Raw genomic sequence first — 17,369 nt, forward strand, 5'->3', positions numbered from 1 at the left:
ATATACTAAAATTTTAACTGATCAATCGATAAAATGGGGATCTATAGCAATGACGTCGTTGCTATAGGTAGTGAAATTTGGTAACAAACTTTTGGCGGTCCAACTTCCCTCCGATGCTATATACAAAAAATTTCCCTCGATTTTTTCTACGAGAACTCTACAGGGACGATGTTTCGGTCATCTCCGTAGATTCATTCTTTGTCTCGTGTTCCCTCCAAATTCCAGGAACCCTACAGCGATGACATGTTGTTGCTGTAGGGTTCCTAGAATTTAGAGGTGACTAGTGGCGTGATGTTGGATGTTGTCGTTGTAGCTAATTTATTTCAAATAATTAAAAAAAAATTCGTGGAATTCAACTACATGTAGCAATGACTTTACTGTCGTCGCAATAGATGTCGTCGATGTAGAATCATTTTCTTGTAGTATCCCGAGCCTTCTAATAGAATTAAGTGCTTTGATTAGCGTATCGGGAGGGCATGTGAGGTCATTATGTGAATTATATGATTATATGATTAAGTATGCATGATCATGTGTATTAGATGTGTTTAAACACCCGTTTTTATTAAAATGAGCATTTTCGTAATTTTGACCCGTTGATGGTATATTTGTAATCTTTATGTATTATGTGCTTAAGGCCACATTTTTATGTGGATATATGTGATATTCGTCATGAGTGGATCCTTTCAAACAATTTTAGCGGAAAAGTCACAATGGGGATAAATACCCGACTCGAGTCGAGCCAAGGGGTATTTTGGGAATTTTTAACCATTTACGAGTATTGGCAGAGTGAAATTAATTGGTGAAATAGCTATGATTGATGCTTTAGTTGGTTATTGGGAATTAGTGGTGAAATTTGAGGGTTAGTGGAAATTTTAAGCTAAATGACCATTATGTCCTTAAGGATAGTTTGGACGTTAAGTGAATGGAGAGATAATATGGTCATTTGACCTATTAATTAGTGAAAAATGGGCAAAGGCAACTGGATCTTTATCTTACTCATTTTTTTGGTTGCCTTCCTTCTTTCTTCTAAGTGTTTCTCTTTTTCAAGAGTGAGAATTATCTAAAAGCTCCCCCAAGCTAGATTAAAACTTGGAATTTTGAGGATTGCTAGGGGAAAAGTGAGCTCAAGGAAGGGATTTCAAAACTATCAAGGCTTCAATTCAGTTTGAATTTTCAAATTTGGAACAAGGTAAGTGGTTTTTGAAGGTATCGCTTTGTTCTTAATGTTCATAACGCAAATTTGGGGTTTTAGTTAGTTTTTTTTTAATTTATGTTTTGGACTATTTAAATGGATAGATTAAGGAGAGGAATGCGTTTATGAATTGATATGCAACTTCAATTTCCATTAATCTTCATGAAATTGAGGTTGAATTCTCAGATTGGGATAAAAGTGGGTTTAGAACCCTAAACTTGCAATATTGCGGTTTTGATGTGTTATTGAATGAATTATGAGTGTTTTAAGGTTGGGTGTAGGTTTCTCTTCTGATTTGAAGTCGAAATTTATGGTTGAAATCTGCAAAAATCTGGTTTGCGTCGTGAGATTTCGATATGAAATCGCATGTGGAATTGGGGCAAAATTTGGGCTCGCGATGTCGTTTCTAGGGACTTAGCGCGACCACGCCAGAGCCTTAGAAACTCGAATTTTTCTGATAGTACAACCGCGTTAGGGCTAGCGCGGCCGCGCTAGTTGCCCATAAAACGTGATTTTCTGAATTTTGGGAATTTAGCCCGAGGTTTCTAGGATTCGATTTGGAGGTCAACTTGGGGGCTCAGAAGACGACTCCATTACCCCGTTGTATGAAATTAGAGGTCCTAAGAGCTAGGGTTTAATTTTGGAGCCCGTCATTAGACTTAGTCCCTAATAAGTGTACCATTTATGTTGTGACTAGCTAGGGTTTTTGCAGGGCTAGGGAAAATGATCGCACTCGAGGTCGTTATGTATTCTACGCAGGTCTTGAGGTAAGAAAGCTGGCACATGCACTGAGAGTAGGGCATTGGCCCCGTCCTATGAATGCATAATCGTGCCAGGAATATAATTAGGGTTATGTACCCATGTTTTATAATTATATATGTTGCATCTGTTTGCAATATGAATTGTTTGTGATTGAACACTATTGACCATATTGGGTGATAATCATGCAAAATGTAGGTCGTGTTGGCGGGGCCACTATGGGGGTATCGTACACACTCATTCCGCACCATGTAAATGATTTATTTGTTGAATGAATTGTTTATTACCTTTGAAGCTTGTATTTGCTATGCCATGTTGGTTTTCTTGTTGGGTCTTGGCTCACGAGTGCTCTATGATGCAGAGGAAAGGGGAAAGTTTGGCCACCATGAGTTGGAGGGCTTTAAAGCGACGCCTACAAATTCGGTCTGCTCGGCCGCCATGCACAGTCGAGATATTTTGAAGGACTTAGAGTACAGGTTCAATTTTGCCGCTAAGGCTAGCTATTTTTGTAACTTTTGTTGTAATTATATTTTGTTTAAAACTCTCTTTGGGATCCCTTGTATACGTTCAAAGGTTTAGTGGAAATGTGTATACCTTTTGACCAAAATTTTCAATACTTAAACCTTTAATTAATTTCAATTACATTTTTGAGTCCAAATGACTCGCTTAACGAGTGAAGCATCATTTTAAACACATAGTGTAATGACCCAGGATTAGTAGGGCATTACAATCGATCTCTTTTTAAATTTGTTTTTTTGGCCAGTTCAGACCTGCAAATATGTAAGTGATTTAATAATAATAAATCAAACCATTTTATGCCCTATAAAATTAGACCTAGAGTTGGTACATAATAAATGTATTCAAATAATTAATTACGATTTTAAAAAAATGATGACTAAATATAGTAGATATATGATACTTTGGCTTTGTTTGGCATGGCTTTGGAAGAGCTTTGAAGTCCTAAAGTCATCACTTTTAGGTGTGTTTGGATATAACACACCTATATAAAAATGGTGGTAACTTTGATAAAATACATGCTATATAAAAATAAACTAAATTACTACAAATCAAATATTTGAGAATATGCATTATTAATAATAATATATATATATGCATGAACACATGATATAGGTAACAAATACATGAACATTTTTTACCAGCCACATATCATTTTTCCCCTCATTTGAAGGATTACTAGCTATATTCTTACTACATACATTTTCACAAGTTCTTATACATTTTTGGACCATATGTTTTGCTCAATTATTTGATTGGACCCTATGTTTTGATAAATGATTTTTTGGACTCTGTATTTTGTAAAATGGTTCAAATAGAGTCCTAAACTAGATTTTGGTCAAAGTTTTCTGAGCTAAAATTACAAATATTTCACCAAACTAACAATTTAAAACAAAAATAGAATCATTTTTCCTAACAACTGCGTTGTTATATTCAATTTTGTTCTTCATCAAAATTGGGTTTAAGGGTTTATTTGAACCATTTTACATAACACATGGTCCAAAAATAAATTTGTCAAAACACAGGGTCCAAACAGATAATGAGACAAAATATAGGGTCCAAAAAAGTATAAATCTTCAATATATATAGTGTGTAGATAAGTATATATAGTGGTAATTAATTTTATACTGAGTGATTGTAACATTATTGAATTCCTTACTACATGGGGAAAAAATAAATTAATTAATAGAAGGCTATTATACGTATAACTGTATAGTTCACTTACCCATTACAATTTAGCATCAAATTTTGGTCAACAACTATAAGTTAGTTCTCATATAGCAGTATTAAATCTAGTTATCACATTCAACAGAAAAATTAATGTGCTTTTATAATAAGATATATTTATTTATGCAAAAATTAATTATCAAGTATATACATTTAAATAATTAATCCAATTATTATAAAAAATCAGCAGAGAAACTGGTTTGGTTTCTGTGATATATATATACATGTATAGGTCTTTTGTCGTATATATAAGCATGGTGAACGGAATAACATTTCAAATTATTAAAAAAAAATTAAGATAGGTGATGAAATAGTGTGTCTGCTTATAAAAGGAAAATAATGATAAAAATACTGAAATCTGTATCCCATAAAGGGGACCTGTTGTAATTAAAAATTCAATAATACGTATTATATATTAATTCCCTCTCTTAATTAAACTCATCATCATCAGATTATAATGCTTTGCACATATATAGCAGAGATAGAGAAAACAAAACCACCAAAACAAACAAATTAGCCCTTCTCTGTAAGAAAAACAGCCACACAAAAAGAATCAGTCATCATCATCTTCCACTAATATCAAGATGACTGGTTTTGGTTCTCCCTGTGGAGCCTGCAAATTCTTGAGAAGAAAATGCATTAATGGCTGTATATTTGCACCTTATTTCTGCCATGAACAGGGAGCAACTCATTTTGCAGCCATTCATAAGGTTTTTGGGGCAAGCAATGTGTCGAAGCTTCTTGCTCACCTGCCGGTGACTGACCGCTGTGAGGCTGCGGTGACCATCTCCTACGAAGCTCAAGCAAGGCTTCAAGATCCCATCTATGGCTGCGTTTCTCATATATTTGCTCTTCAACAACAGGTACATATATACATATATTTGAAAACCCTAATAATCATAAAAACTGTGTTACTAGCTAGCTACTTTATAGAGTTGAATTTAATCTTTGACTATGGCAGGTGGTTAACTTACAAGCACAGTTGGCTACCCTGAAGGAATTACAATTAGCCTCGTCTCAAAGAAGTCAAAGCTTCAACAATGGATCCGGAACAGTAAACCCTAATAATGGAAAATTCAGTGGAAAAGTTGAATCTTGGGACGATGATCATGATTATGGTTGGTTTGAAATGGAAAGTCCAAAGTTGAGCAGTAATTATAGTACTAGTGCAGCTGGGACAGCTATGGCGTACAACGATAAAAATGGGGTACTGATTATAAATCCAAACCCTAATTCATCAGGGAATCATTATAATAAAGTTGACCAAATTATCCCAGATAATCATCATGAGAATATCTGTTATGGAAGCTTTGAAGAGACTAATAATTCCTTTTCGATGTCTTCTTTTGAATCAATAATGCAACCAAATTACTATTACAGGCCATGGGGGGCTTTTCAGGAATATTCCGATGAGCTTCAATCAATGGTCCAGAATTCATGAAGGAATAAGATGATGATCATCATGATAATTATTACGATCGGTGATGAAGAAGCCACTTTTTCATTTTTGATGATTATTAATATTATGCTGTTGAATGAATGCTCTGAATTATTAAAATTATATATATGCACTTTTTTTTGTTGCTATATAAAATAAAGCTAGCTCTAGGAACCCTAGAAATTGTAATGTTTATAGAACTACTGGAAACCCTAGTATCCATATATATATATATATATCCTGTTACAATAAAAGTAGTATATATTATATATGTTTTTCTTTCTCCTTAATTATTAATTAGTTAGATATTCAGCTAGTATAATCTTTGGGGAAAGAGTAGAATCTAATGTGGAATCAGATCAACTAGGACAGAAATGAATCATTGGATATATATTTATTGTAATTCTCTGACAACTTCAGAGTAAGATCTGTCTCTGATTTCAGCTGATGGTATTGTGTCTTTGTTATATGTATATATATATATATATATGTATACCTAGCTAGCTAGCTAGAGATTTTCAGAGAGGCCTAAGACAACAGCTTTTCGCCAATGATCATATTATATATATATATATATACAAGTTGCTTTTTTTTATTAGCACATATATACTTTCATTTCATGATTGACAAATCAATCATATATGTTGCAGATGATCAAATCCACTATTATATTTATACATTAATTAGCATATTGGTCTGAAGAAAACGATCGATCGATCCCTGCTACTACTTAATACTTACTCATCAATCAGAGGGTGTATGTATACAGATTAATTTGATGGGATCTAGGTTTAATTTATGTTTTGTATATATATATATATATATATATCTATTATATTTCTTTTTTTTTCTTTTGCAACATATATATAAGCATTTGAAATATATATATACATGTACATACATATATTGCACCAGAAAACAAAATGAAATTGTGTATGTTAGCATTAGAAAGGTATAGATCCACAATAACTCCAATCATCCTGCACTACATATATATATATATGTATATGTATATATATATATACACGGCTCCAACACTCATAAAGATGCTCATTTTTCGCAATTATTATCAGTTCTTCTGCAAAAATTTAATTGATGTAATATCTTTTTATTTCACTCATAAGTTATGAAATTCATATATATCTTATATATAATGACTGAATATGATTATTAATTATGCAACTATTTCTTTAGCAAATACTACTCAAAACTATTATATTTTAGCACTTCAATACATGAATTAGTTTACATATTTGTTTTGTATTTATTCATATATATGTTGAACTTGAATCTGATGAAACAGCTTTCATGCAAGTTTGATCACCCAAACTTTGTCATAATTAGTTATTCTAAAGTAGTGTAAAAAAATTATTGCGTGAGTAGTGAATATATATGTGTATTCATATTCATTATATATATATATATGAATGTATATATGTTGTTCTCCGGATACATGTATCAATTATTCAGTTATATTATTGAAGATTTATTACATGTGCATATGCATCTTTGGCTTAAAGATTAATCTTGATATAACAGGAATCCATAGGCTTGTTCTGCTTATAATGTGATGATATATCATCATACATCAAATTATATACATATGTCACTATATATATATATGACTCCCTGATATATGTGAGTATATATATATATATATTGGAATATTAATTGAATCTCACCAGTACGAAATGGAAATATTACACGCATGCATGTGATCTTCACATATATATTGTTAATAAATTGTATAACTATAGACAGGATATACATCACACTAGCATATTTTCAACATTGATCCACTAAACTAGTATTAATATTCTATATATCGATCGAGGTTATGTTTTTCAGATAATAATTAATGATTTTAATAGGTTTCTCTTATGGTTTACAAAAGAGTTCCAGCTAATTAATTATTAAAATATATATATACAACAGGTTGAGTGTAATTTCTTATATTGACAATTTCCACTTCTATACATAAATTATGTGCCTATTAATTTCAGCAAATATAATTAGAATATGCATTAGATTGGTGAATAACTTAATATATAGTTTGATATATAATAAGTGTGTTATATATTAGACTATATATTATATATGATCTTTAATCCAACATATATATATATATATTTATATATTTGACAGCCATAATCTGATAAATTACACAAAAGTCATTACATTAATATGTACACTAATGATGTATATTACAATTACGCTGAATTCAGTACAACTTCTTTGGTGTTATATATATATATATATATTTATATAACATATATATAGGCAGAACCTTTGGCCACATAATAAAAAGTACACACTACTTTATTATTTTTATTATTACATAAAAATGCTTTACATTATATGTTCTTATGCTTGCTGTACCACAAGTATATGCACATATCAATTCTTTTGAAAGAGAATAAACATTGATATGCCCTTCTTTAAGTAACAAAGAATTTTAATGCATAGAAATTTTAATTATTAACTAAGTCTTTGTCCATGCCAAGTGGTGCATTATTCCTAGAAACCGGTCTTTTGAACACTAAAATAATAAATATTCTGATTACTTTTTCTTGAAAGAATATTTACTTTACTAAAGTATATATACTAACCCAAGGTTATATATCATGAACATTAAAATACAAAATTAATTATAACACAACAAAAGCACATATATAAATAAATAAATATCTAGTACTATATGTATATTTATAATCATTTTAATTTCTGAATTATTTATGATGATTTTATTAAGTAATAATCCTCATTTGGAATTTGATGACTTGATTACAAAAATGCAAAGAAATGTCTAATTTTTGGATATAAAATATATATAACTTGACATATATATCGATCGATCATGATGAGAAAGGGAGATTTAAGGGAATAGTGGAAAGTGGTGGAATTAGGCCCATATATATTTATGTGTACATATTGTAGATCCATTAAGAGAAAGAGAATAGAGATCCAATATTCAAAAGCTCAATCCAACCCTCCAATTGGCCATTCCAATTTCTAAAACTAAAAATAATAAAAGGAATGCAAAACTATATCTTTGTAATACATTTCTTATATCAATCAAAATATCAACTCTTTTCTGTCCCAAGTTCTAGTTTCTCTTGATAACAATTCATTCTCAATTATTATATTAATTTCATAAAATTGATCTTTAAACAATATAAAACACATATATGTATATTTATATATATGTCTTTGTGTTTTCTCTTTTGCTTTATATAGCAGTATAAATGTACTTCATCAAACGTTGCATTATGATATTTTGATGAATCATATTTTTATTTATCTATCAACTTTAACTGTGTTTATACAATTTATGAGAAAACAGAATGGTAGGATTTGATATTTAAATGTTATATGGAATAATTTTGAGGGGAAAAAAAATATAATCTGAGGATCAAATCGAAAACATCTAAAAGTCATGTACTAAAATAAGATTTGAGCTATCTTAAGAGCTTAAATAAGGTTTTATTAACTCTTTAATTATCTGTTATATTATATATGCATTGAGAGAAAGAGCAATAATGATATGAAAAGGAAAAAGAAAAATGAGAATAGACCAACAAAGAGCAAAAACGACTATATATTTCGATCTCTATATATATCGTTATCTATTTTCATTCAATAAAATTTGTGGTCAGCAGCAACTAGTTTATATTTTTGAATTAAGAAACTAAACTTTATTAATTAAGTTGTTAAACTCTTGGAATGTATACATATAGATATAGATATAGATATATATATATATAATCAATATGTACAGTGAATAATGATCTCTCGTGAGGCAAAATATAGATCATTAATTCTTCAGACATGGAAAATCATATGCATGCGCAGTTATATCTACCATTTCAGGCCATAGAGATATGATCAGTACTAGCATGAGAAAATGTTAGCTAGATATTGGTAGCTAGGTCAAGTTTAATAATTGAAATTTATTTATTTATTGGGATATATAATAATATATTAATTAATCATTTTTTAATTATATACACATATATAAGAGTATAGATTACCGAATTTCTTAGTTTTAACAGTTTGTTTTGTTAATTTTAATAAAATAATCTAAATATTTAATGAAATATACTTTTAAAACTAACTAAAAATAGATATTTACTAATTATATTAATATAAATTCAAATATTATAAAATATCATTATTATAATAATATATATTTAATATAAGACTACATATAATAATAATATTAATATAAATTTAAATTCAAAATAAAATATCATATGTAATCTTAATTTTTTACTAATTATATTAATATGAGTTCAAATATTATAAGATATTATTAATAATAATATTTTAATACAAAACTAAATATTAATACTTATATTAATATATATTTAAATATTATAAAATATCATTATAATAATACATAATACATATTCTTAATTTTTTATTAACAATATATTGTTTAAAAAAAATTATAAAAATTATCATATTATATATATTTATAAAAATTATAAATAATTGTTTTATTTAATTTTTTTATTCATATATTTATGTTATTTTTTTATATATAATATTATTTATTTATTTAAAATTTATATAATAATGATACAAATTTAATAAAATATTAATAAATTTTATAAATAAGATTAACCAACCGTACATTACACTTTACTTATATTTATTATATATATATATATATAACCGTAGCTAGCTAGGCTAAGGTGTTGATTGGAGTTGAAAGTAACCTTTCCTATCATTGAGAAGACAGAATCATATTACTCTTCAGTGAACTATACAAAAGTGGTTAAAGCTTTTCCTAAACCATACAAAACATCTTCTTTGGTCATTTTCACTAAAGACACACACCACACAGCTCAATAATTTGAAACCAAAATATTAAATGCTATACGAAGACCAAACCTCTTTCATTTTATTTTTTATTTAATTGCTTTTTCCCCTTTTTTCTATATATATGTTACCACTAATTTTTAATGAGTGGCGCAGTTACTTTGTGGATAAAAAATAGTCCAATTTGGTACGTCACATTCATGACTAATACTAATCCCCAATAATCACATCGATTAATTTGATTGCACACGTGTGGTGTGTGTGAAAACATGTACATTTATTCAGTCCAGCTATTATTATTATTTTTGTCTTTTCCTCCAATTTTCCTTCACTTAATATCTCTATAATATATATATTTTATAATTACATATTACAATTCAGAAATATTACAATGAAGTACATAATATGTACTATGATCAACCCTAACCTTCTTCATTAGAATTCTAGTGAGAGATACTTCAGCATGATCCTGAAAAAAAAAAGTGTCGAGCAGCTCACAAAAAAGGGAACCAAACAACACCACCATCCACTACAACAAATAACCATTTCCACAACACATAATTATAAGCTTAACAAATGAATATTACAATAAATTGAGTGAAAAAAAAAAAATACCAAAATTGAAAAAATACTTCAGCATGACCCTGAGGAAAAGAAGTGTCGAGCAGCTCACAAAGAGGGAGACCAGCAACACCACCATAAAATGGGACATTAGTTGCCACCATTATAGGAACAATGTATAATATGTACATAACATCTCTATAATATATATTCATATATATATATATATAATTTAACACAGTTTGCTAAAAAAAATCATAATCAGTAGACTTTTTTTAGAACATAATTAGTAGCTAGACTTTAAGTATTTGCACATTTGACCTTTTAACATAGAGAAAGAGGTATATACTTGTCACAATTTTGCCAAACATATAGCGCATGCAATTTCATAAAGCTTTAAGATTAATTTCAAGCAATAAGCATCTATAAATATATATATATACATATATATTTAAATTATTTATGTAATTATTTTCCCTTTTGATTATTCGAAAAAATAATTTTAGGTTGAAGCTCTTGACTTATTTTTTTTTTTGGGTTACACATGATGCATTTTGCACGAGAGTTGAGAATTATACTTTCTTGTCTTCTTTTTTTTGTTCTCATTTCCACTTTTTGGCGACAACTTTTTGGCCCTTGAACTCACATTCAACTAATCATCACTCATTACTCACTTAATTAATACTTCTTTAGAACAATTAATCACTTTTGTTTAAGTGCAACTGATGGACTCCAATGGGGAATGTATTTATTTATTTAATAAAATAATTTTTAAATCTCCTGAGAGACAAATATATATATATATATATAAGATTTAAATTTTATATTTTATTAATGTTTTTGTTTATTAATGGCAAAGAGAGCTGTAATAGACAAAGTATGAAAGTGGTTACAAGCCGCTTGACCAAACAAAACTAATATAGAATAAGCTTTTGTGCCACACTGACATAAGAACATGGGAATTGAATACTTCAATGTACTGTGACTTGACTAATATAACACTACCATATTTGTTTATTATTTCTCCATTTTTAATATTTGTTACTTAATATTAATAAGATGGTTTAAAGTCAGTGTGAAAACTTAAAAATAATAATAATAATTCTTTGTGTGAAAATATCGATATATATAACGCAGGTGGCAGATTAAAAAAGAGTGGTCCTGATAAACACAAATATTGAAGTAAGCAAGAATTAATTAAATCAGTCCCTCTAATTAATCTAATTAATCTTCCACTTGATAGATACTTTGTTCTTTGGGTACTGTGCGTGTGTATATATATATTATCTTCAATCTCAATTACCATGTATATATAAGTGGCATGAAGCAATTGATCAATTAATTGTATAATAATTAATTATGTTGTTTTAAGATTAAATGACGTTAATTAAGTACAAATTTTGCAAGTACACTGATAATTAATAAGGTTGATTATGATGTGATTTATTTACTCTCCAAACCAGGGTCATGATGTTGTTATTTCTTGTCTTGTGTCATTTTACATGATGTTGTAATATCTTGTCTTTTGATTGTTTTCCACACCTAGATAGAGTAGTACCATATATTGATTCCATATTTCATTACACATGCAATTTACACATGTTTCCATCTTTTTTTTTTTTGCAGCATTATATTGTTGTATTTTTTTTCCTTTGGTACGTGGACAATTATAATTTCATTTCTTTTATATGGCAGTGTATATTATAGTTATTCAGAACATCTCACAAATTTTTAAGAAATTTTGAATGATTTACGGAACTTAAAATAGTTGGGTTTCAACAATCAAATAAAAAAATGCAAGCACATGTGCAGCATATATGTTATTTGAACTCTATTTTCGGTATCATAAATTATTCAGAATTTTCTAAAAATCTGTTTGATATTCTAAATAACTATAATACAAGTATATTATTATATAAAAAAAATAAAACAAAATAAGATTATAACTATCTACGTACCAAAAACATAAAATAATACACCGATATTAAAAAAAAAAATAGATATATTATAATTGCCCATATATTTATATATCAACTCAAATTAATAAGAAAACATTAAAGAAAATTCATCTAGTATACTAATAGTACTTTTTTTACACCAACATATCTCATAATATTTGACACGATCCATTTAACACTTTTTTTTTCAAACAATGAAATAATTAGAATTTAATAGAGTGAACTAGCACTGCAATACATGTTTAATTATATTTATAAGAGTGCAAATTACATAAATTGATCTATATATATATATATCATGATTTTATGACTATCTTTTCTATAATTAATTAGCATATGTGTATTGTCCTATTGATTTGAATATCGTCTCATCGATAATTTATATAATTATATATATAACTAGTATACTATTAGCAAGTGCATACAATAATAAATCAAAAATAAAGAAATCTCATGCATATTTGAATCAGGAACCTCACCTTATTCCTTCTTTTTCTTCACTAATAAAATCGTCTATCAGTGAAAAAATATATATTAGTAGATAAAGATGCTTTTAATTTAATAACAGATGATGGTGTTAATTAATTATATATATATGTATGACAATTATTATATATTATGGTAAGCAATAAATTCAAATTAGTAAGAAATTAAGAGTTAAAATTATATTTAATTAATTAGTTTGAACTCTCTCCTAATTTTCTTTGTCTTTATTAATTCACAATAATGTGTACGTTTAAGTTTTTTTTTTTTTGAATTAATTAGCACCAATTTTGTAATTAGAAGCTAACTAATGATGTAGCCATGTGTAACCAATCAAGGGAACATTTTGTCTGTGTATAAGAATACATAATGATAGGTAATGATATATAAAAAATTTAGATTAAACGACGAATTAATCATGTTAGGTGAACCTAATTATTAGGACATAAGCCCCAAACGTGTGGGTCCATTAGGTAGTATAGTACTCCCCTTAATGGCGTGTTTGCTTTTAACAACTATATCCATCATAATATATATATATATATATTTATATAAACCTGATCCCCATATATATCTTCAGAGATTTTCAGACCAGAACTTCATCATGTCAACTTAGCTATAACTAGGTATGTATCCCTCTAAAGAGCACATTATATTCACCTTATTCTCCCAATAAACCATATCTTTATATGTAAAAGTAGAGAACGAATTTTATCCCAATTAGAAAATACATTCTATTTTCACACTATAATCTTACCCTGTTAATAATTATTAAAAGTCTAAATACATCTCAGAGTACACTAGATAGTACATAATCAAATATTTTTTCTTTTTCTTTTTCTTTTTTACAAATAGGAAAAGGGATGAAAAAATCCACTTTCTATGTATATCTAATTAACTAATCTTGATTATATATTATGGATATGTTTACATATATGCATGTTAAGAGATATACACTATGTTCACTCTATAATCATCGCATATCAATTATTAGATTGATCGGACGATTAATAATTATTAACAGCCAAGCACATCAAATTACAATAAATCTTATCTAAATAACAATAGGTACATAAAAACAAAATCCCTAATATATAATGCGTGACGCTTCCTTTTTATTTTAAGAAGAGACAAAATATTAAAGGAATGCTCTAGCTAGTATTAATAATGAGGATATTCCTAATACTTTATTATTATTATTATTATTATTATTATTATTATTATTATTATTATTGTTTTTCCTCTAGATGAGTGACTAAATAATATATATATATATAATATTTCAATAAGTGTGAACTGTGAATTTAATCGTATTATTTTTTTAATTTAAATATTTACCGATACTATAAATATAAGATTATTAAGTTAAAAAGCACGAGTGCATATATATATTTAATAAGTATTTGTTTATATCTAGTGTTGATAAGGACGTGCGCCAATCGGTACCAATCATGCATCTTAAGATTAAACAAAGTCTTCTTGGGATTCTCATTCACAATTAATTCAACTTGGTCTGTTAATTCTTAATTTAATTTAATTACAAAGGCTATTTTACATACACTTGATCACGAGTTGGTCAAACACTACAAAAAAGTCTCGTATTGTTATTGTTAGTTACTGGTGAAATTAATATATCGGATTTCATATAATTTAATTTAATATTTATTATGAAGTATGGTTAATTAATTAGAGTCGAATATATTTTGTAGTGTTGAGCACAAAATACCAAATAGCAATACTAATTTATCATTCGGCTAGTTGAACTTGATAGCTATGAAGAATAGTACATATAAATATATATATATATATATATAAAAACAAATCAAGATATACTACTCCAGATTCCAAGTTTTTGCTTGGCATATTATCAAAATAAATATATACATTTGTGTGGGTAGTGTCGTCTCTATTATTGCCGTTTAAGTAAAAAAAACTATATTATCTTCCTAAGTTGCAATAATTAACCAATATTAGTATTATATACCTATAAGAATTACTATAGCTTTAGTATTAAACCCACTAGCTATATATGTGACAAAAGAGATGGAGTAACTTGTAATACTAAAGCTACTCAGCTACTTTCATCAAGATATTTATCAATGAATATATTTATATATATATAAATGAGTGCGTAATCGGTAAAATAGATTTTTTTTAATTAATGAAATTTTGAAAAATAGTTTTCAGCAGTTACTCTTGAAAGAGTGTGTAATATATAGCTCACTAATGAGTGTTTTTGCACTGAAAATTGACGGGTTTAACAGTTATTTTTTATAAATTAACTTTTCAAACCAAAGTGTTGGGTGTATTGATTCCACAAGATATCGGGTTAAAAAAAATACCACTTGTAAAAAATTATGAAAAGTTTTAATTTTATAAAATCATATTCTATTTCGCCAATAAATACATATATCCTAATTAATAATATTTTATTTGAGAAAAAGAAAGAAAAAACGTGTAATTTTGACTCATGAAAAAACTGTAATTGGCAACTTTTTTTTAAGATGGATGGATCGTAGAATAAGGTCTCTTAGTATATATACATTAATTCATTCATCTGGGGCGTACAGTACAGCTCTCGATCATGATCATCATCATGAATCAATATCGATCGTTGATCAATATCATGATAATCATCTATCATATATGAACATCAAAACTCAATTCAATCTCTAGCTAATTCCTCATCATTCTAAGGGCTAGAGCATGAAGCTCACCCAACTCACCATTGCTTGGTCTCTTCCTCGAACAAGCAGCAGCAGCAGCTTGGACAAGGTAATAATCCTCAGCTGAAACTACTGATCTGCCGCTTTCTATCTCCTGATGATGAGCGCCGCGGCCGCCACCGCCACCGCCGTTCATCATCAAATCACTACCGTTTTGGTCCACTGAGTCCAGCGAGCTCTGAGGCGAAATTGGGTAGTTGTTCACGTAAGTACTATTACTATTATTGTTGAGATACAAGTTATTCGTTGCTGATGATGATCCATACTGATTCATAATGTTGTTCTCTAAATGATGATGAGTAGTACTACTCCTTGAATGATCATTATAACTTTGAGCTAGTTGAGCCTTCGCTTGCACCAGTTGTGCTTGCAGACATGCCACCTATCATATATATATACATATTACATGTGATGTTGATGTTGATGTATATATATATATATATAAATAGAGATCATTTTCCAAAAAATTATCAAAAAAGTTACAATATTTCAGTACCTGTTGTTGCAGGGCAAAAATGTGAGCAACGCAGCCATAAACAGGGTCTCTAATCCTGGCTTGAGCTTCGTAGGCAATGGTAACCACAGCTTCACAGCGATCAGGAACCGGCACGTGTAACAAGAGCTTAGACACATTGCTAGCTCCGAACACTTTGTGTATGGCGGCGAACCGAGCAGGGCCTTGCTCCGAGCAGAAGTATGGGGCGAATATGCAGTCGGCGGCGCACTTCCGCCGAAGGAACTTGCACGCACCGCACGGTGACCCTGCTGAACCGGTCCCAGTAGTCGCCGAAGCCATCTAGAGAGACTATACTATATATTATATACTATATTACTACTACTGCTTCTAGTAGTACTAGTTGTTATTATTATGATCTAAAGAGAGAGTGCTTTGGAGAAGAGTAAGAAAGTAGTTATATTAAAAATTTTGAGGCACACGGATATACTAGGAAACGGTGCAACCTCAAACTTAAAATTGTGTTAAAGGGAATAATATGATAAATGGGGAGGTGGGTTCAGTGGAGTGGGGCATATCATTACATATATATAACTTAATAACTATATGTGTATAAATATATATATATAAAAATATAACTATTGTGGTTAAGGAGCAGAAAGTGGTGGAGGGGTTCTTATATAAGGGTAGGCATTAGGCAAAAGCAAAGCAAAAGTAAAAAGAAGAATGGGAAACAATGAAGGCCCATTGTGCAGGGTTTACAGGGAACATTTTTTTAATGGGGTAGACCGACTTTAGTTTCGTATTGTTATTTTGCTTAGTTTGATATTATTGTTATTCTTTTTTCTTTTTTTTTTCTTTTGTTATTGTTGAGTTTGAGTTTTTGGGTTTGAATTGGTGAGTTTGTGTGAAATTTTCCGCCGAACGCCGCACCTGGGAACTGCTGCTGCTTGTCGTTTTGTGTGTGGAGTTGTTTGAGTTTGAGTGGCTTATGCGTAAACGCCTACCGACAACCACTAATTTGGATATACACCCTTCGGCATATATATATAAATAATTTAATTACAAACCAAAAATATGAACATTTATTATAATGTGGTTTATTATTATTACTAATTCTAGATGAGTTGTTTGATTAAAACCGAAGAAAATTGAAAATGTTGATTACTACTTTCATGGAATTAAAGTTGGTCCAAACGCATCTGCAAGGGTTCTCAAGTTAGTGAAATAA

At 28.9% G+C, this 17,369-nt stretch overlaps 2 protein-coding genes across 2 annotated transcripts; one reads left to right on the top strand and one right to left on the bottom strand.

The window, feature by feature from the left end:
• The first annotated feature begins 4,278 nt into the window (after nt 1-4,278).
• On the top strand, nt 4,279-5,135 carry LOC133834656 (LOB domain-containing protein 29-like). Its single transcript, XM_062264366.1, has 2 exons — nt 4,279-4,557; nt 4,656-5,135. The coding sequence occupies exons 1-2, from the start codon at nt 4,279-4,281 to the stop codon at nt 5,133-5,135; spliced, it is 759 nt and encodes a 252-aa protein (XP_062120350.1).
• A 10,353-nt stretch (nt 5,136-15,488) lies between these two features.
• On the bottom strand, nt 15,489-17,369 carry LOC133812789 (LOB domain-containing protein 16). Its single transcript, XM_062246642.1, has 2 exons — nt 16,181-17,369; nt 15,489-16,066 (listed from the first exon to the last, which is right to left on the bottom strand). Exons 1-2 carry the CDS (start codon nt 16,478-16,480, stop codon nt 15,635-15,637), a joined length of 732 nt encoding a protein of 243 aa, XP_062102626.1. The 5' UTR covers nt 16,481-17,369; the 3' UTR covers nt 15,489-15,634.

This window comes from Humulus lupulus, chromosome 1 (genome assembly GCF_963169125.1).
Source record: "Humulus lupulus chromosome 1, drHumLupu1.1, whole genome shotgun sequence".
Taxonomy (NCBI): Eukaryota; Viridiplantae; Streptophyta; class Magnoliopsida; order Rosales; family Cannabaceae; genus Humulus; species Humulus lupulus.

What these genes read in the sequence shown, in the direction of transcription:
- LOC133834656 (XM_062264366.1), top strand. Translation starts at nt 4,279, where the DNA reads ATGACTGGTTTTGGTTCTCCCTGTGGAGCCTGCAAATTCTTGAGAAGA. An exon ending in TATTTGCTCTTCAACAACAG is followed by an intron (nt 4,558 to 4,655) that starts GTACATATATAC and finishes TGACTATGGCAG; the next exon opens with GTGGTTAACTTACAAGCACA.
- LOC133812789 (XM_062246642.1), bottom strand. Translation starts at nt 16,480, where the DNA reads ATGGCTTCGGCGACTACTGGGACCGGTTCAGCAGGGTCACCGTGCGGT. An exon ending in TTTTTGCCCTGCAACAACAG is followed by an intron (nt 16,067 to 16,180) that starts GTACTGAAATAT and finishes TATATATGATAG; the next exon opens with GTGGCATGTCTGCAAGCACA.